The 19,437-nt window shown below is 45.7% G+C and overlaps 1 protein-coding gene across 1 annotated transcript in view; it reads right to left on the bottom strand.

Annotated features, from left to right (window-relative positions):
• Positions 1-9,142: 9,142 nt before the first annotated feature.
• Positions 9,143-19,437, bottom strand: part of LOC124046907 (MAM domain-containing glycosylphosphatidylinositol anchor protein 1-like) — a 121,807-nt gene continuing 111,512 nt past the window's right edge. Inside the window, exon 12 of the mRNA XM_046367677.1 lies at positions 9,143-10,004. Coding sequence (XP_046223633.1) covers positions 9,910-10,004 — 95 coding nt within the window. The 3' untranslated portion in view covers positions 9,143-9,909. The remainder of the gene's footprint in view (positions 10,005-19,437) is intronic.

Genomic DNA, 19,437 nt, shown 5'->3' with positions numbered 1-19,437 from the left:
TATGTGACAAATAAAATTGGATTTTTTGATTTGGTGTACATTTTAGAACTACCTCAGCTAATGCGGGGTGGTGTGACAATCATGAAGTATAGAAAACTAGCATTTGTCACGCCTTGGTCATTGTATTTTGTGTTTTTGTTATATGTTTGGGTAGGCCAGGGTGTGACATGGGTTTATATGTTGTGTTTCGTATTGAGTGTTTGTTCCTGTCTCTGTGTTGTAGTCACCAAATAGGCTGTAATTAGTTTCACGTTCCGTTCTGTTGTTTTTGTATTTAGTTTCAGTTATTTCATGTACCGCGATTATTTCTTTAAAGTCATGAGTAACCTACACGCTGCATTTCGGTCCGACTCTCTTCTTTCAACAGACGAACGCCAGTACAGAAACACCCACCTCTCACGGACCGAGCAGCGTGTAAACTGGCAACGACGTAGACAGCTGGAGCAGAAAAAGGAGTACGAATTATTCGGAAAATGGACATGGGAAGACGTGTTGGATGGTAAAGGTTGTTACACTTGGGATGAGATATTGGCCGGAAGAGATCGCCTCCCATGGGAACAGGTGGAGGCACTAAGGAGAGCAGAGGCAGCCGGAGATAGGAGCCGACGATATGAGGGAACACGGTTGGCAAGGAAACCTGAAAAGCAGCCCAAAAAAGTTATTGGGGGGAGGCTAGAAGGGAGAATAGTTATGCCAGGTAGGAGACCTCGATCCAGTACCACCAGTTCCAGCACCACGCACCAGGCCTCCAGTGCGCCTCGCCTGTTCAGCGCAGCCAGCGCTTTTCTCCTCTCCTGCGCTGTCGGAGTCTCCCGCCTGTTTAGCGCATCCAGAGCTTTTCTCCTCTCCTGCGCTGCCGGAGCCCCCCTTCTGCCCAGCGCCTCCAGTGCTCCCAGTCTGCCCAGCGCCGCCAGTGCTCCCAGTCTGCCCAGCACCGCCAGTGCTCCCAGTCTGCCCAGCGCCGCCAGTGCTCCCAGTCCAGTCTGCCCAGCGCCGCCAGTGCTCTCAGTCTGCCCAGCGCCGCCAGTGCTCCCAGTCTGCCCAGCGCCGCCAGTGCTCCCAGTCTGCCCAGCGCCGCCAGTACCGCCAGTCTGCCCAGCGCCGCCAGTGCCGCCAGACAGCCCAGCGCCGCCAGACAACCAGTCTCTTCCAGATCTGCCAGACAACCAGTCTCTTCCAGATCTGCCAGACAACCTGACTCTTCCAGTTCCGCCAGCCAGCCAGGATTTACCGGAGCCTACTACCTGCCTGAGCTTCCTCTCAGTACTGGGCTTCCTCTCAGTACTGGGCTTCCTCTCAGTACTGGGCTTCCTCTCAGTACTAGGCTTCCTCTCAGTCCCGGGCTTCCTCTCAGTCCCGGGCTGCCCCTCAGTCCCGAGCTGCCCCTCTGTCCCGAGCTGCCCCTCTGTCCCGGACTGCCCCTCTGTCCTGAGATGCCCCTCTGTCCTGAGATGCCCCTCTGTCCTGAGATGCCCCTCTGTCACGAGCTGCTCCTCAGTTATGTGGGGATCTGGGTGAGGACTATTAGGCCATGGTCGGCGGAGAGGGTGGATTATCCCAGGATGCGAAGGGGAGGAACTAGGACATTTATGGAGTGGGTTCCACGTCCCGAGCCAGAACCGCCACCATGGACAGACGCCCACCCGGACCCCCCTATGCTCTTGAGGTGCGTCCGGGAGTCCGCACCTTAGGGGGGGTTCTGTCACGCCTTGGTCATTGTATTTTGTGTTTTTGTTATATGTTTGGGTAGGCCAGGGTGTGACATGGGTTTATATGTTGTGTTTCGTATTGGGTGTTTGTTCCTGTCTCTGTTGTAGTCACCAGATAGGCTGTAATTAGTTTCAAGTTCCGTTCTGTTGTTTTTGTATTTAGTTTCATTTATTTCATGTACCGCGATTCTTTCATTAAAGTCATGAGTAACCTACACGCTGCATTTCGGTCCGACTCTCTTCTTTCAACAGACGAACGCCGTTACAGCATTAGTACATAATGAGCATCAATGGCATACAGGGCACATTTTGTGTCATTTAATTTCACATTAAAGTGCATGAAGAGCAAAACATTTAATTATACCTCAGACCACTCATTTCTGGACACAAATGAATGGATTTAAAATGACCTACAATTGGATATGCAGTGCATTCGGAAAGTATTCAGACCACTTGACTTTTTACACATTTTGTTACATTACAGCCTTATTTTAAAATGTATTAAAAATAATTTCCTTCATCAATCTACACACAATATTCCATAATGACAAAGTGAAAACAGGTTTTTTGAAATGTCAGCTCGTTTATTAAAAATAAAAAACAAAAATATCTTATTTACATAAGTATTCAGATTGTTTGCTATGAGATTCTGAATTGAGCTTAGGTGCATCCTGTTACCAGTGAAAATCCTTGAGACTGCAATCAGGTGAGAAGGGCCTTGGTCAGGGAGGTGACCAAGAACCCGATAGCCACTCTGACAGAGCTCCAGAGTTCCTCTGTGGAGATGAGAGAACCTTCCAGAAGGACAACTATCTCTGCAGCACTCTGCAGTGCCAAAAGGCACCCAAAGGACTCTCAGATTATGAGAAACGAGGTTCTCTGGTCTGATGAAACTAAGATTGAACTATTTGGCCCGAATGCCAAGCGTCATGTCTGGAGGAAACCTGGTACCATCCCTACGGTGGAACATGGTGGTGGCAGCATCATGCTGTGGGGATGTTTTTCAGTGGCAGGGACTGCGAGACTAGTCAGGATCGAGGAAAAAATGAACGGAGCAAAGTACAGAGATATCCTTGATGAAATATGCTACAGGACGCTCAGGACCTCAGACTGGGGCGAAGGTTCACCTTCCAACAGTACAACAACCCTAAGCCCACAGCCAAGACAACACAGGAGTGGCCTCGGGACAAGTCTCTGAATGTCCTTGAGTGGCCCAGACAGAGCCCGGACTTGAACCCAATCGAACATCTCTGGAGAGACCTGAAAATAGCTGTGCAGCGATGCACCCCCTCCAACCTGACAGAGCTTGAGAGGATCTGCAGAGAAGAATGGAAGAAACTTCCCAAATACAGGTGTGCCGAACTTGTAGCATCATACCCAAGAACACTCAAGGCTGTAATCACTGCCAAAGGTGCTTCAACAAATTACTGAGTAAAGGGTCTGAAAACATATGTAAATGTGATATTTCCGTTTTCTTTGTCATTATAGGCTATTGTGTGTCGATTGTTGAGTTTAAAAAAAATGTATAAACCGTTTCCAAATAAGGCTGTAACCTAACAAAATGTGGAAAAAGGGGTCTGATGACTTTATGAATGCACTGTATCTTATTTTCCAACACAAAATAGACTCACTTTCAGGCATTTCATGGTTTAATTTGGAGTATGCAGGCTAGTTTAATTTCCAATTGATCTGGTGAATGGACAGTAAAGAAAACCTAAGTTTTAGGGTTAGTAACATTTGTCAATGTCTAAAACTTACATCCAACTGAACATTGATCAGTGGGTGGGGTTATATCCTTCCTGTTTGGCCCTGTCCGGGGGTGTCCTCGGATGGGGCCACAGTGTCTCCTGACCCCTCCTGTCTCAGCCTCCAGTATTTATGCTGCAGTAGTTTATGTGTCGGGGGGCTAGGGTCAGTTTGTTTATCTGGAGTACTTCTCCTGTCCTATTCGGTGTCCTGTGTAAATCTAAGTGTGCGTTCTCTAATTCTCTCCTTCTCTCTTTCTTTCTCTCTCTCGGAGGACCTGAGCCCTAGAACCATGCCCCAGGACTACCTGACATGATGACTCCTTGCTGTCCCCAGTCCACCTGGCCATGCTGCTGCTCCAGTTTCAACTGGCCTGGGCCCTAGGACCATGTCCCAGGACTACCTGACATGAGGACTCCTTGCTGTCCCCAGTCCACCTGGCCATGCTCCTGCTCCAGTTTCAACTGTTCTGCCTTACTATTATTCAACCATGCTGGTCATTTATGAACATTTGAACATCTTGGCCACGTTCTGTTATAATCTCCACCTGGCACAGCCAGAAGAGGACTGGCCACCCCACATATGCTCTCTCTAATTCTCTCTTTCTTTCTCTCTCTCGGAGGACCTGAGCCCTAGGACCGTGCCCCAGGACTACCTGACATGATGGCTCCTTGCTGTCCCCAGTCCATCTGACTGTGCTGCTGCTCCAGTTTCAACTGTTCTGCCTTATTATTATTTGACCATGCTGGTCATTTATGAACATTTGAACATCTTGGTCATGTTCTGTTATAATCTCTACCCGGCACAGCCAGAAGAGGACTGGCCACCCCACATAGCCCGGTTCCTCTCTAGGTTTCTTCCTAGGTTTTGGCCTTTCTAGGGAGTTTTTCCTAGCCACCGTGCTTTTACACCTGCATTGTTTGCTGTTTGGGGTTTTAGGCTGGGTTTCTGTACAGCACTTTGAGATATCAGCTGATGTACGAAGGGCTATATAAATAAATTTGATTTGATTTGATTTGATTTGATTTATGTGCACAATTCATATCGGAGGTTTGGAAAGAGAGGCCATTAAATAAAAATGCCTTAATATTAATACCAATTACTGATCAATGGAGGCACCTTAACTATGAAAACAAATATAATATCTGTTCATACTTATTATCCCCCAAAATGTGTACTTGCCCTTATTTCAGTGTTTTTGCCCATTTCATAGTATTCCTACCCACATATCACTTTCATTACCAATGAATTCACCTGAATTTACATCAGTGTTAACGTTGAGAAATATTCTATAATAGAGAACACAGGAGACACAAAGATTAAAAATATACCATCAAACCTAGTCCAAGGCTTATAGTTATCCATCTCTGTGCTGTACCCTTTATTCCATTGTGTATTTAACATTTTCAGTATAGGCCCTGAGAATGTCTATGCAGGTTACTCAACTGTAATCAGTGTCAGCAATGTTTCTGCAGTATACTGTAAATATATTATGAAGTGGACCCTCCGACACTCTCCCGAATACAGCAGCATACTACAGTTAAAGTAGGATCCAGTACACATTGTGTGTCTCAAATGCTTGGTGTGTTGCAACTAACAGTAATGTTACCCATACTGTACGTGCTTAGCTACACATAGATGATTATGGTAGAACTCATGAGTGTGAAAGACAACGTCCATTAATGTTCTAGTAAAGCACAAGACCATGGACAGGAACATGTGTGGTCTCAAAGTGATTTAGCTTGATATTATGGGCTTAGTTTGTAAAAAAAAAAAAAAAGGAAAAAAGTATATTATTTTTGTTGAAATTTGCTGTCATATCCATAATTGCCAAATAGATGTGTGTAGAAACCACAAATGAATCATCATCAATTGCACCAAGTCTGTAAATACTTTGGGGTCAAAAACATTTAGTCACAGAATATTAGTTAAAATGTCCTAATGTTCTGTTATCATTTAAAATAATGTGATATTTTTCAGTTGCATCTGATTCCGATGCATAATTTTTCTGTATTAAGTCAGGCATTTCCACCTTGCATATCTCCTGCCTATACCTACATATAGTTGTAAATATACTGTATGTCCAACCGGCCTCACAACCGCAGACCACGTGTAACCACTACGGCTTCTTCAGCTGCGGGATTGTCTGAGACAATCCACCCGAACAGCTGATTAAACTGAGGAGTAGTTTCTGTCTATAACAAGGCCCTTTTGTGGGAAAAAACATATTCTAATTGGCTAGGCCTGGCTCTCCAGTGGGTGGGCCTATGCCCTCCCAGGCCCACCCATGGTTGAAGTCCATAGATTAGTGCCTAATGAATTTATTTCAATTGACTGATTTCCTTATATGAACTGTAACTCAGTAAAATCGTTGAAATTGTTGCATATGGACAAAAGGGTGTTGACAGATAGGGCTTCTAGCTTTTAGGTCACTTTGCAGTATTTTTTTTAATGTGTTATTTTGTACATTATTAGACCATAATTTGTTTGTGTTATTACATACAGCTGGTAAGATATCACAGTGCCGGTAACTCACCAGCATTACAACTTTCCCGAATCGGATCCTTTCTTCATACCCCTTAGGGCAATTGAACTGATTCCAGAGGCTGACCCAAACGTCGCCGGAAGAGAAGAGGTACTCTGAGTGGACTTCTAGTTTGACCTAGGAGGCGCACACACCACCCACTGCTTCCGAGTATATTACTCGCCAATGTTCAGTCTCTGTATAATAATGTTGACGAGCTCAGTGCGAGGATTTCCTTCCAGAGAGACATCAGGGATTGTAACATACTCTGTTTCACGGAACCATGGCTCTCTCGGGATATACTGTCTGAGTCCGTACTGCCATTTGGGTTCTCTGTTCATTGCGCAGACAGGAATAAATATCTCTCTGGGAAGAGGAAGGGTGGGGGTGTTTCATGATAACGTACAGGAACTTAAGTCTTTTTGTTCACCCGACCCAGAATACCTCACAATCAAATGCCAAGCATATTACTTCCCAAGAGAATTCCGTTTTGTTATAGTCACAGCCGTGTCTATTCCCCCTCAAGTTCTATCAACACATTGACTGTAGTACTCACGTTACTCAAACACCCGACCACTGTTACTCCAACTTCCAGGATGACCTACAAGGCCCTCCCCTACCCTCCTTTCGGCAAATCTGATCACAAATCCATTTTTCTTCCTATATGCGAAAACTCAAACAGAAAGTACCCATGTTAAGAACTATTCAATGCTGGTCTGACCAATCGGAATCCACTCTTCAAGATTGTTTTGATCACACGGACTGGGAGATGTTCCAGGTAGCCTCCGAGAATAACATTGACAAATACGCTGATACGGTGACTGAGTTTATCAGGAAGTGAATAGGAGATGTTGTACCCACTGTGACTTTTAAAACAAACCCTAATCATAAACCGTGGATAGATGTCAGCATTCATGCTATACTGAAAACGGAAACCATTGCATTAACCATGGCAAGGTGACTGGAAATTTGGCCAAATACAAACAGTGTAGTTATTCCCTCCGTAAGGCAATCAAACAGGCAAAATGTTAGCATAGAGACAAAGTGGAGTCGCAATACAACGGCTCAGACATGAGACGTATGTGGCAGGGTCTACAGACAATCATGGACTACAAAGGCAAAACCAGCCACGTGGCGGACACCAACGTCTTGCTTCTGGACAAGTTAAACACCGTCTTCGCCTGCTTTGAGGATAACACAGTGCCACTGACGTGGCCCGCTACCAAGGAATGTGGGCTCTCCTTCTCTGTGGCCAATATGAGTAAGACATTTAAGCGTGTTAACTCTCGCAAGGCTGCTGGCATTCCTAGCTGCGTCCTCAGAGTGCAGACCAGCTGGCTGGAGTGTTTACGGACATATTCAATCTCTCCTTATCCCAGTCTGCTGTCCCCACATGCTTCAAGATGTCCACCATTGTTCCTGTACCTAAGAAAGCAAAGGTAAACTACTATCACCCCGTAGCACTAATTTCTGTCATCATGAAGTACTTTGAGAGACTAGTCAAGGATCATATCACCTCTACCTTACCTGACACCCTAGACCCACTGCCATCGCACTGCACACTGCCCTATCCTATCTGGACAAGAGTAATACCTATGTAAGAACACTGTTCTTTGACTATAGCTCAGCATTCAACACCATAGTACCCTCCAAGCTCATCATTAAGCTTGAGGCCCTGCGTCTGAACCCCGCCCTGTGCAACTGTTACCTGGACTTTCTGACAGGCCTCACCTAGGAAACATCACCTCCATTTCGCTGATCCTCAACACTGGGGCCCCACAAGGATGCGTGCTCAGCCCCCTCCTGTACTCCCTGTTCACCCATGACTGCGTGGCCATGCACACGTCCAACTCATTCATCAAGTTTGCAGACGACACAACAGTAGTACAGTAGTAGGTCTGATTACCAACAATGACGAGACAGCCTACGGGGAGGAAATGAGGGCCCTGGGAGTGTGGTGCAAGGAAAATAACCTCCCACCAATTGTCAACAAAGCAAAGGAGCTGGTTGTGGACTTCAGGAAAGAACAAAGGGAGCACCCTCCCATCCACATTGACAGGACCCCAGTGGAGAAGGTAAAAACCTTCAAGTTCCTGGGTGTACACGTCACTGACAAACTGAAATGGTCCACCCACACAGACAGTGTGGTGAAGAAGGTGCAACAGCGCCTCTTCAACCTCAGGAGGCTGAGTAAAAAACCCTAGCAGACTTTTATAGATGCACAATTGAGAGCATCCTGTCAAGCTGTATCACCGTCTGGTACTGCACTGCCAGCAACCGCAGGACTCTCCAGAGGGTGGCACAGTCTGCCCGATGCCTCACCGCAGCAAACTACCTGCCCTTCAGGCCACCAAAAGCACCTGATGTCACAAAAAGCCAAAAACATAATCAAGAACAATAACCACCCAAGCCACTGCTTGTTCACTCCGCTATCATCCAGAAGGCGAGGTCAGTACGGGTGCATTAAAGTTGGGACCGAGTAACTGAAAAACAGCTTCTATCTCAAGACCGTCAGAGTGTTAAATAGCCATCACTAGCACATTAGAGAGTGCTGCCCTATATACATAGATTTGAAATCACTAGTCACTTAAATAATGTTTACATATTGTATATTACTCATCTATTATGTGTATTCTGTATTCTATTCTATTCCACTGTATCTTAGTCTATGCTGCTCTGACATTGCTCGTCCATATATTTATATATTCTTAATTCCATTCCTTTACGTAGATTGGTGTGTATAATACTGCACTGCTGGAGCTAGAAATACAAGCATTTCGCTACACGCTCAATAACATTTGCAAAACACGTGTGACAAATAAATGTTTTGATTTTGCGTTTATATTTTTGTTTAGTATGAACAAGCCCACAGGGTATAGATGCCAGTTCAAATTATAGTTTTGATTTACATTTGCTTGAGTTGTCAACTAACGTGAATTAAACATGAAATCAACAAAATAATTCCACTTTTTGGATTTAGGTTAAAACAAAAATACAAAATGCCCTTACATTGATGACTTTTTGCTAATCCAATTAGTTTTCCAAGTTGATTAAATGTCATCACATTGATTTTGGGAGTTGAAATGACATGGAAATAACATTGATTAAACCAGTTTTTGCCCAGTGGGAGATTCCCTTTTATCACTGACCGATATGAAAAAAAGCCTCATGCAGTAAAAGTACTTAAAAAAAACACTTCTTTGGAAAAGAAAGAAAGAATAGATTGTATAAATTTGTGCTTCTTTAGTTCAGTTTTGTCATAGCCTGTAAAGTCGTCCATGTCCATGAGTATTTTTCTTCATTTAAATGTTATTTAAACTTTTGTAATATATATTATATAGAGAAATGTATATGTACAATATAACGCAGGTCTTACTGCAGCGACTGGTAGAGGAGAGGCAAGTGGGAGCTTCTTTCTTTCTATTTTTCTTTCTCTGTCAGTCACTCAGTCTGCCTTCGTGATGCGGAAGCTACCTAGCACCCAGCCCAAGGAGGCAAGTGGGAGGGTTCAAAAACAGGGGGGAGACCACCCCTTCTCTTATAACCCTCAGCCCCTCCCGCCACCCATATTTTTTATTTTGTCCTTTGTCATCTTTGGTAGAGTGTCCGACACTTGTGTCCCAGGAATACGGGGTTGGGAAAGAGTAGATGGAGGTGACGGAAGAGTGAGAGAGTGAAGAGAAGTATGAAGCCGGGTGAGTGTCTGCTGTGAGGGGTTGGATATTGGGTGTCAAAGGTCACAAGGAGATGAGTATGACGGGAAAACAGCAGCATAAGACTGTAAAAGTGTGAGTGTGGAAAAGAAGAATGCGAGAGAAGAAGTGGTACAAGAAGAGGTACAAGCTTAGCCAGGGTGGAATGGGAGATATGAAGGATGGATTGGCGATGAAAACAGAAATGGTGGACAGGTGACGCTGTGAGTTGTGCTCATCATCTGTAGAGCAGCAGTAGATAGGAGCAGAGGGCGAAGGTCAGTGAGGCGGCCAATGGTTGCGAGCACAGCACCGGGGCTCCTCCAATCAGAACTGTGGAAAACACAAACAGAACAAACTAAATGGTCGGAGCACAATAGACTATTGACCACAACCAACAAGTCACATTGATTGTTAAGAGTTGAAGCCTTTTGGCATTTAGTTACTCTACAATACTTTTATCTAGTCTAGTAATCCATGTGTGAAAAAAGTATGAGAGAAATTAAAAATAAAGCCTTATGAGATATTGCAACTCAGTCCCATAGTGTTATGAAGAAAAAACATGTGAGGAGATGCGGTACAAAAACCACATCTGGAACTTAAAAAATCCGAGAGTGGAATGAGGGGAGTAAAGGCTTTTTATCACTTCAGAGGCAGGATTCACAATGGAGATTGGATGCGTTGTCATAAGTGCTTTGAGGTAGCATCTAAGAGACAATTTACCCATTGATGTCATCATCAAACTGTTCGCCCCTTGTTCGACATGAAGATCTCTACAACAAACCCTTTCAAAGAATAGCTGTTGTGTTGGGCAGGAAATTCAAAGCTCATAAGATATGTCACTGCTTTTTTGGTACTCTGAGTAAGCATAGGGATTCAAAGAAATGTAATCGCAAAGCACCTACAGTTCATGAGACATTTGCAACCCTTCCTCTCCTTTTGTCAGATAGCATGCAAATGCAGAAACACACAAACACAGACACACGTGCTCTGTAACGCTTGTCGTCTGGGGAAAGAGAGGAGGACCAAAATGCAGCGTGATGATTATTCATTTTAATAGAATACTTTAACAACGAACAAAAAACAATAAACCGAGAAAATGAACGACGACGAAACAGTCCCGTAATGTGAACACAGGAAACAGGAACTATCACCCACAACCCACAATACAAAACAGGCTACCTAAATATGGTTCTCAATCAGGGACAACGATTGACAGCTGCCTCTATTTGAGAACCATACCAGGCCGAACACAGAAATAGAAAATCATAAGACAAACTAACATAGACAACTCACCCAATTCACACCCTGTCCATACTAAAACAAAAGACAAAACAAAGGAACTAAGGTCAGAACGTGACAAGCTCTTTATTCTTCCCGTCCTCTCCCATAGAGAACAAGTAAAGTAGGGGTCTGCGATTGCTAAAGATCTGGGGCTGTATGTATTTAGTGTCTTAGAGTAAAAGCTCTGATCTAGGATCGGTTTAGCCTTTTAGAACATATGGAGATAACTCTTTTGGGATTAGGGGACAGCATTTTCAATTTTGGATGAATAGCGTGCCCAGAGTGAACTGCCTCCTACTCTGCCCCAGATGCTAATATATGCATATTATTATTATTATTAGATGGAAAACACTGAAGTTTCTAAAACTGTTTGAATGATGTCTGTGAGTATAACAGAACTCATATGGCAGGTGAAAACCTGAGAAAATCCAACCAGGAAGTGGGACATCTGAGGTTTGAAGTTTTTCAAAGCTTGGCCTACACAATACACAGTGGGATATCTATAATGTTGCACTTCCTACAGCTTCCACTAGATGTCAACCATCTTTAGAAACTTGAATGAGGATTCTACTATAATGGAGGGGCTCATGAGACCTGTTGAGTCAGTGGTCTGGCAGAGTGTCTCAGGCTCGTGACGAGTGCTCCCGACAGACTTACCTCTCGTTCCAGTGCTTTTTTTCCAGACATAGGAATTCTCCGGTTGGAAGCTTATTGATGTTTTTGTTAAAAACATCCTACATATTGATTTCATACATTGTTTGACTTGTTTCTATGACCTGTAACGGAACTTTTTGAGTTTTTGTCTGAACGAAGTGCTTGCGCCTCATGAAGAATGAAGATGAATTACTGGGCTGAACACGCTAACAACAAGTGGCTATTTGACAATAAATGATGGTACTTTATGGAACAAATCAGTCATTTATTGTCGAACTGGGATTCCTAGGTGTGCCTTCTGATGAAGATCATCATAGGTAAGTGAATATTTATGGTGTTATTTCTGACTTCTGTTGACTCCAAAATGGCGGATATTTCTCTGGCTGGATTGGGCTCTGAGTGCCATTCTCAGATTATGCTTTTTCCGTAAAGATTTTTGGAAATCTGACACAGTGGTTGCATTAACTTCTTATGGTATAGGGGACGCTTGCGTCCTACTTGGCCAAAATCCAGGGAAAATGCAGCGCGGCAAGTTCAAATAAAATTATATAAAAATGGAACTTTCATTAAATCACTAATGTGAGATACTAAATTAAAGCTACACTCGTTGTGAATCCAGCCAACATGTCCGATTTTAAAAAGGCTTTTCGGCGTAAGCATAAGACGCTATTATCTGATGATAGCACAACAGTAAACAAAGCTTCTTTTGTTGCCACTCCAATATGTCCCATAAACATCACAATTGGTCCTTTTGTTCGATGAATTCCATCCATATATATCCAAAATGTCCATTTATTTGGCGTGTTTGATCCAGAAAAAAGAAGCTTCCAAATTGTGCAACGTCACTACAAAATATCTCAAAAGTTGCCTGTAAACTTTGCCAAAACATTTCCGACTACTTTTTGTAATACAACTTTAGGTATTTTTAAATGTAAATAATTGATCAAAATGAAGACGGGTCTATCGGTTTTCAATAGAGGATGGTAGGAAACTAATGCTACTTTTCAAGTCTTGCGCACTCTCAACAGCTTTTACCTTTTTTCCAAGATTCTTCTTGATTGCACAAAGGAATAACCTCAACGAAATTCCAAAGACTGACATCCAGTGGAATTGGTAGGAACTGAAAACAAGTGCCTAAGAAATATCGTTTCCCAATGAACAGACAGAGATCTAAAAAAATAGTAATAATTCTGAACGGTTAGTCCTCTGGGTTTTGCCTGCTACATAAGTTCTGTTATACTCACAGACATGATTCAAACAGTTTTAGAAACACAGAGTGTTTCCTATCCAAATCTAATAATAATATGCATATCTTATATTCTTGGCATGAGTAGCAGGAAGTTGAAATTGGTCACGCTATTTATCCAAAAGTGAAAATTCTGCCCACCATACCTTAAGCTAAGGAGTCTCTTTAATTCTATGAATAACAATTGTATCTTTTATCAATGTTTATTATGAGTATTTCTGCAAAAAAATATTTCTGCAGGATGTTTTGGAATCACAACATTACTGCACATAACGCGCCAATGTAAACTGAGATTTTTGGATATAAATATGAACATTATCGAACAAAACATACATGTATTGGGCAACATGATGTCCTATGAGTGTCATCTTGTCATGTTTTGTCATTTATTATCTTGTCTTGTCCCTGTGCTTCCCATTCTATTCGTTTCCCTCTGCTGGTCTTATTAGGTTCTTTCCCTCTTTCTATCCCTCTCTCTCCCCCTCCCTCTCTCACTCTCTCGCTCTCTCTTCTCTCTATCGTTCCGTTCCTGCTCCCAGCTGTTCCTATTTCCCTAATCAATCATTTAGTCTTCCCACACCTGTTCCCGATCCTTTCCCCTGATTAGAGTCCCTATTTCTTCCTTTGTGTTCCGTTCCTGTCCTGTCGGTTCCTTGTCTAGAATTCACCGTGCTGTGTTTGTGTATCGCCCTGTCGTGTCGTGTTTTCCTCAGATGCTGCGTGGTGAGCAGGTGTCTGAGTCTGTCTGGTTCAAGTGCCTTCCCGAGGCAACCTGCTGTTCACCTGCTGTTCAAGATCGAGTCTCCAGTTTGTCCTCGTCATTTCGAGTAATAGTTGTGTTTTTTTGTTTGTAATTACTTTACTGGATTAAAGACTCTGTTTTCGCCAAGTCGCTTTTGGGTCCTCTTTCACCTGCATGACAGAAGGAACCGACCAGTGAATGGACCCAGCGACTTCAGACGCTCGTTACACTGCCGTCGAGATCCAAGGAGCCATGCTCGGCAGACACGAGCAGGAATTGTCTGCTGCTCGCCATGCCGTGGAGAACCTGGCCGCTCAGGTTTCCGACCTCTCTGGACAGTTCCAGAGTCTACGTCTCGTGCCACCTGTTACTTCCTGGCCTGCCGAGCCTCCAGAACCTAGGGTTAATAACCCACCTTGCTACTCCGGGCAGCCCACTGAGTGCCGCTCCTTTCTCACGCAGTGTGAGATTGTGTTCTCTCTCCAACCCAACACATACTCTAGAGAGAGAGCTCGGGTTGCTTACGTCATTTCACTCCTTACTGGCCGGGCTCGAGAATGGGGCACAGCTATCTGGGAGGCAAGGGCTGATTGCTCTAACAAGTTCCAGAACTTTAAAGAGGAGATGATTCGGGTTTTTGACCGTTCAGTTTTTGGTAGGGAGGCTTCTAGGGCCCTGGCTTCCTTATGCCAAGGTGAACGGTCCATAACGGATTATTCTATTGAGTTTCGCACTCTTGCTGCCTCTAGTGAGTGGAACGAGCCGGCGCTGCTCACTCGTTTTCTGGAGGGACTCCACGCAGTGGTTAAGGATGAGATTCTCTCCCGGGAGGTTCCTTCAGATGTGGACTCTTTGATTGCTCTCGCCATCCGCATAGAACGACGGGTAGATCTTCGTCACCGGGCTCGTGGAAGAGAGCTCGCATCAACGGTGTTTCCCTGCTCCGCATCGCAACCATCTCCCTCCTCTGGCTCAGAGTCTGAGCCCATGCAGCTGGGAGGGATTCGCATCTCGACTAAGGAGAGGGAACGGAGGATCACCAACCGCCTGTGCCTCTATTGCGGAGTTGCTGGACATTTTGTTAATTCATGTCCAGTAAAAGCCAGAGCTCATCTGTAAGCGGAGGGCTACAGGTGAGCGCAACTACTCAAGTCTCTCCATCAAGATCCTGTACTACTTTGTCGGTCCATCTACGCTGGACCGGTTCGGGTGCTACATGTAGTGCCTTGATAGACTCTGGGGCTGAGGGTTGTTTCATGGACGAAGCATGGGTTCGGAAACATGACATTCCTTTCAGAGAGTTAGAGAAGCCTACGCCCATGTTCGCCTTAGATGGTAGTCATCTTCCCAGTATCAGATTTGAGACACTACCTTTAACCCTCACAGTATCTGGTAACCACAGTGAGACTATTTCTTTTTTGATTTTTCGTTCTCCGTTTACACCTGTTGTTTTGGGTCATCCCTGGCTAGTATGTCATAATCCTTCTATTAATTGGTCTAGTAATTCTATCCTATCCTGGAACGTTTCTTGTCATGTGAAGTGTTTAATGTCTGCCATCCCTCCCGTTTCTTCTGTCCCTACTTCTCAGGAGGAACCTGGCGATTTGACAGGAGTGCCGGAGGAATATCATGATCTGCGCACGGTCTTCAGTCGGTCCCGAGCCAACTCCCTTCCTCCTCACCGGTCGTATGATTGTAGTATTGATCTCCTTCCGGGGACCACTCCTCCTCGGGGTAGACTATACTCTCTGTCGGCTCCCGAACGTAAGGCTCTCGAGGATTATTTGTCTGTGTCTCTTGACGCCGGTACCATAGTGCCTTCTTCCTCTCCGGCCGGGGCGGGGTTCTTTTTGTTAAGAAGAAGGACGGTACTCTGCGCCCCTGCGTGGATTATCGAGGGCTGAATGACATAACGGTTAAGAATCGTTATCCGCTTCCCCTTATGTCATCAGCCTTCGAGATTCTGCAGGGAGCCAGGTGCTTTACTAAGTTGGACCTTCGTAACGCTTACCATCTCGTGCGCATCAGAGAGGGGGACGAGTGGAAAACGGCGTTTAACACTCCGTTAGGGCATTTTGAGTACCGGGTTCTGCCGTTTGGTCTCGCCAATGCGCCAGCTGTTTTTCAGGCATTAGTTAATGATGTTCTGAGAGACATGCTGAACATCTTTGTTTTTGTCTATCTTGACGATATCCTGATTTTTTCTCCGTCACTCGAGATTCATGTTCAGCACGTTCGACGTGTTCTACAGCGCCTTTTAGAGAATTGTCTCTACGTAAAGTCTGAGAAGTGCTCTTTTCATGTCTCCTCCGTTACTTTTCTCGGTTCCGTTATTTCCGCTGAAGGCATTCAGATGGATTCCGCTAAGGTCCAAGCTGTCAGTGATTGGCCCGTTCCAAGGTCACGTGTCGAGTTGCAGCGCTTTTTAGGTTTCGCTAATTTCTATCGGCGTTTCATTCGTAATTTCGGTCAAGTTGCTGCCCCTCTCACAGCTCTTACTTCTGTCAAGACGTGTTTTAAGTGGTCCGGTTCCGCCCAGGAGCTTTTGATCTTCTAAAAGAACGTTTTACGTCCGCTCCTATCCTCGTTACTCCTGACGTCACTAGACAATTCATTGTCGAGGTTGGCGCTTCAGAGGTAGGCGTGGGAGCCATCCTATCCCAGCGCTTCCAGTCTGACGATAAGGTTCATCCTTGCGCTTATTTTTCTCATCGCCTGTCGCCATCTGAGCGCAACTATGATGTGGGTAACCGTGAACTGCTCGCCATCCGCTTAGCCCTAGGCGAATGGCGACAGTGGTTGGAGGGGGCGACCGTTCCTTTTGTCGTTTGGACAGACCATAAGAACCTTGAGTACATCCGTTCTGCCAAACGACTTAATGCCCGTCAAGCTCGTTGGGCGTTGTTTTTCGCTCGTTTCGAGTTTGTGATTTCTTACCGTCCGGGTAGCAAGAACACCAAGCCTGATGCCTTATCCCGTCTGTTTAGTTCTTCTGTGGCTTCTACTGATCCCGAGGGGATTCTTCCTTATGGGCGTGTTGTCGGGTTAACAGTCTGGGGAATTGAAAGACAGGTTAAGCAAGCACTCACGCACACTGCGTCGCCGCGCGCTTGTCCTAGTAACCTCCTTTTCGTTCCTGTTTCCACTCGTCTGGCTGTTCTTCAGTGGGCTCACTCTGCCAAGTTAGCTGGTCATCCCGGTGTTCGAGGCACTCTTGCGTCTATTCGCCAGCGCTTTTGGTGGCCGACACAGGAGCGTGACACGCGCCGTTTCGTGGCTGCTTGTTCGGACTGCGCGCAGACTAAGTCGGGTAACTCTCCTCCTGCCGGTCGTCTCAGACCGCTCCCCATTCCTTCTCGACCATGGTCTCACATCGCCCTAGACTTCATTACCGGTCTGCCTTTGTCTGCGGGGAAGACTGTGATTCTTACGGTTGTCGATAGGTTCTCTAAGGCGGCACATTTCATTCCCCTCGCTAAACTTCCTTCCGCTAAGGAGACGGCACAAATCATTATCGAGAATGTATTCAGAATTCATGGCCTCCCGTTAGACGCCGTTTCAGACAGAGGCCCGCAATTCACGTCACAGTTTTGGAGGGAGTTCTACATTTACATTTACATTTAAGTCATTTAGCAGACGCTCTTATCCAGAGCGACTTACAAATTGGTGCATTCACCTTATGACATCCAGTGGGACAGTCACTTAACAATAGTGCATCTAAAACTTAGGGGGTGGGGTGAGAGGGATTACTTAACCTATCCTAGGTATTCCTTAAAGAGGTGGGGTTTCAGGTGTCTCCGGAAGGTGGTGATTGACTCCGCTGTCCTGGCGTCGTGAGGGAGTTTGTTCCACCATTGGGGGGCCAGGGCAGCGAACAGTTTTGACTGGGCTGAGCGGGAGCTGTACTTCCTCAGTGGTAGGGAGGCGAGCAGGCCAGAGGTGGATGAACGCAGTGCCCTTGTTTGGGTGTAGGGCCTGATCAGAGCCTGGAGGTACTGAGGTGCCGTTCCCCTCACAGCTCCGTAGGCAAGCACCATGGTCTTGTAGCGGATGCGAGCTTCAACTGGAAGCCAGTGGAGAGAACGGAGGAGCGGGGTGACGTGAGAGAACTTGGGAAGGTTGAACACCAGACGGGCTGCGGGCTGAGTTCTGTCGTTTGATTGGTGCGTCCGTCAGTCTCTCTTCCGGGTTTCATCCCCAGTCTAACGGTCAAGCAGAGAGGGCCAATCAGACGATTGGTCGCATACTACGCAGCCTTTCTTTCAGAAACCCTGCGTCTTGGGCAGAACAGCTCCCCTGGGCAGAATACGCTCACAATTCGCTTCCTTCGTCTGCTACCGGGTTATCTCCGTTTCAGAGTAGTCTGGGTTACCAGCCTCCTCTGTTCTCATCCCAGCTTGCCGAGTCCAGCGTTCCCTCCGCTCAAGCGTTTGTCCAACGTTGTGAGCGCACCTGGAGGAGGGTGAGGTCTGCACTTTGCCGTTACAGGGCACAGACTGTGAGAGCCGCCAATAAACGCAGGATTAAGAGTCCAAGGTATTGTTGCGGCCAGAGAGTGTGGCTTTCCACTCGCAACCTTCCTCTTACGACAGCTTCTCGTAAGTTGACTCCGCGGTTCATTGGTCCGTTCCGTGTCTCCCAGGTCGTCAATCCTGTCGCTGTGCGACTGCTTCTTCCGCGACATCTTCGTCGCGTCCATCCTGTCTTCCATGTCTCCTGTGTCAAGCCCTTTCTTCGCACCCCGTTCGTCTTCCCTCCCCCCTCCCGTCCTTGTCGAGAGCGCACCTATTTACAAGGTACATAAGATCATGGACATGCGTTCTCGGGGACGGGGTCACCAATACTTAGTGGATTGGGAGGGTTACGGTCCTGAGGAGAGGAGTTGGGTTCCGTCTCGGGACGTGCTGGACCGTTCACTCATTGATGATTTCCTCCGTTGCCGCCAGGATTCCTCCTCGAGTGCGCCAGGAGGCGCTCGGTGAGTGGGGGTACTGTCATGTTTTGTCATTTATTATCTTGTCTTGTCCCTGTGCTTCCCATTCTATTCGTTTCCCTCTGCTGGTCTTATTAGGTTCTTTCCCTCTTTCTATCCCTCTCTCTCCCCCTCCCTCTCTCACTCTCTCGCTCTCTCTTCTCTCTATCGTTCCGTTCCTGCTCCCAGCTGTTCCTATTTCCCTAATCAATCATTTAGTCTTCCCACACCTGTTCCCGATCCTTTCCCCTGATTAGAGTCCCTATTTCTTCCTTTGTGTTCCGTTCCTGTCCTGTCGGTTCCTTGTCTAGAATTCACCGTGCTGTGTTTGTGTATCGCCCTGTCGTGTCGTGTTTTCCTCAGATGCTGCGTGGTGAGCAGGTGTCTGAGTCTGTCTGGTTCAAGTGCCTTCCCGAGGCAACCTGCTGTTCACCTGCTGTTCAAGATCGAGTCTCCAGTTTGTCCTCGTCATTTCGAGTAAAAGTTGTGTTTTTTTGTTTGTAATTACTTTACTGGATTAAAGACTCTGTTTTCGCCAAGTCGCTTTTGGGTCCTCTTTCACCTGCATGACACATCTGATGAAGATCATCAAATGTTAGTGATTCCTTTTATCTATATTTCTGCTTTTTGTGATTCCTCGCTTTGTCTGGAAAATGGCTGTGTTTTTTTTTACTTAGCGGTGATCTAACATAATCATATATTGTGCTTTCACTGTAAAGCATTTTTGAAACTGGACACAATGGGTAGATTAACAAGACAATTATCTTTAATTTGCTGTATTGGACTTGTTAATGTGTGACAGTTACATTTCTAAAACATATTTTTGAATTTCGTGCGCTGCCTTTTCAGCGGAATGTTGTCGGGGGGG

The sequence above is a fragment of the Oncorhynchus gorbuscha genome, linkage group LG10, assembly GCF_021184085.1.
Source record: "Oncorhynchus gorbuscha isolate QuinsamMale2020 ecotype Even-year linkage group LG10, OgorEven_v1.0, whole genome shotgun sequence".
Taxonomy (NCBI): domain Eukaryota; kingdom Metazoa; phylum Chordata; class Actinopteri; order Salmoniformes; family Salmonidae; genus Oncorhynchus; species Oncorhynchus gorbuscha.
This window is presented reverse-complemented; position numbering and strand designations above follow the sequence as displayed.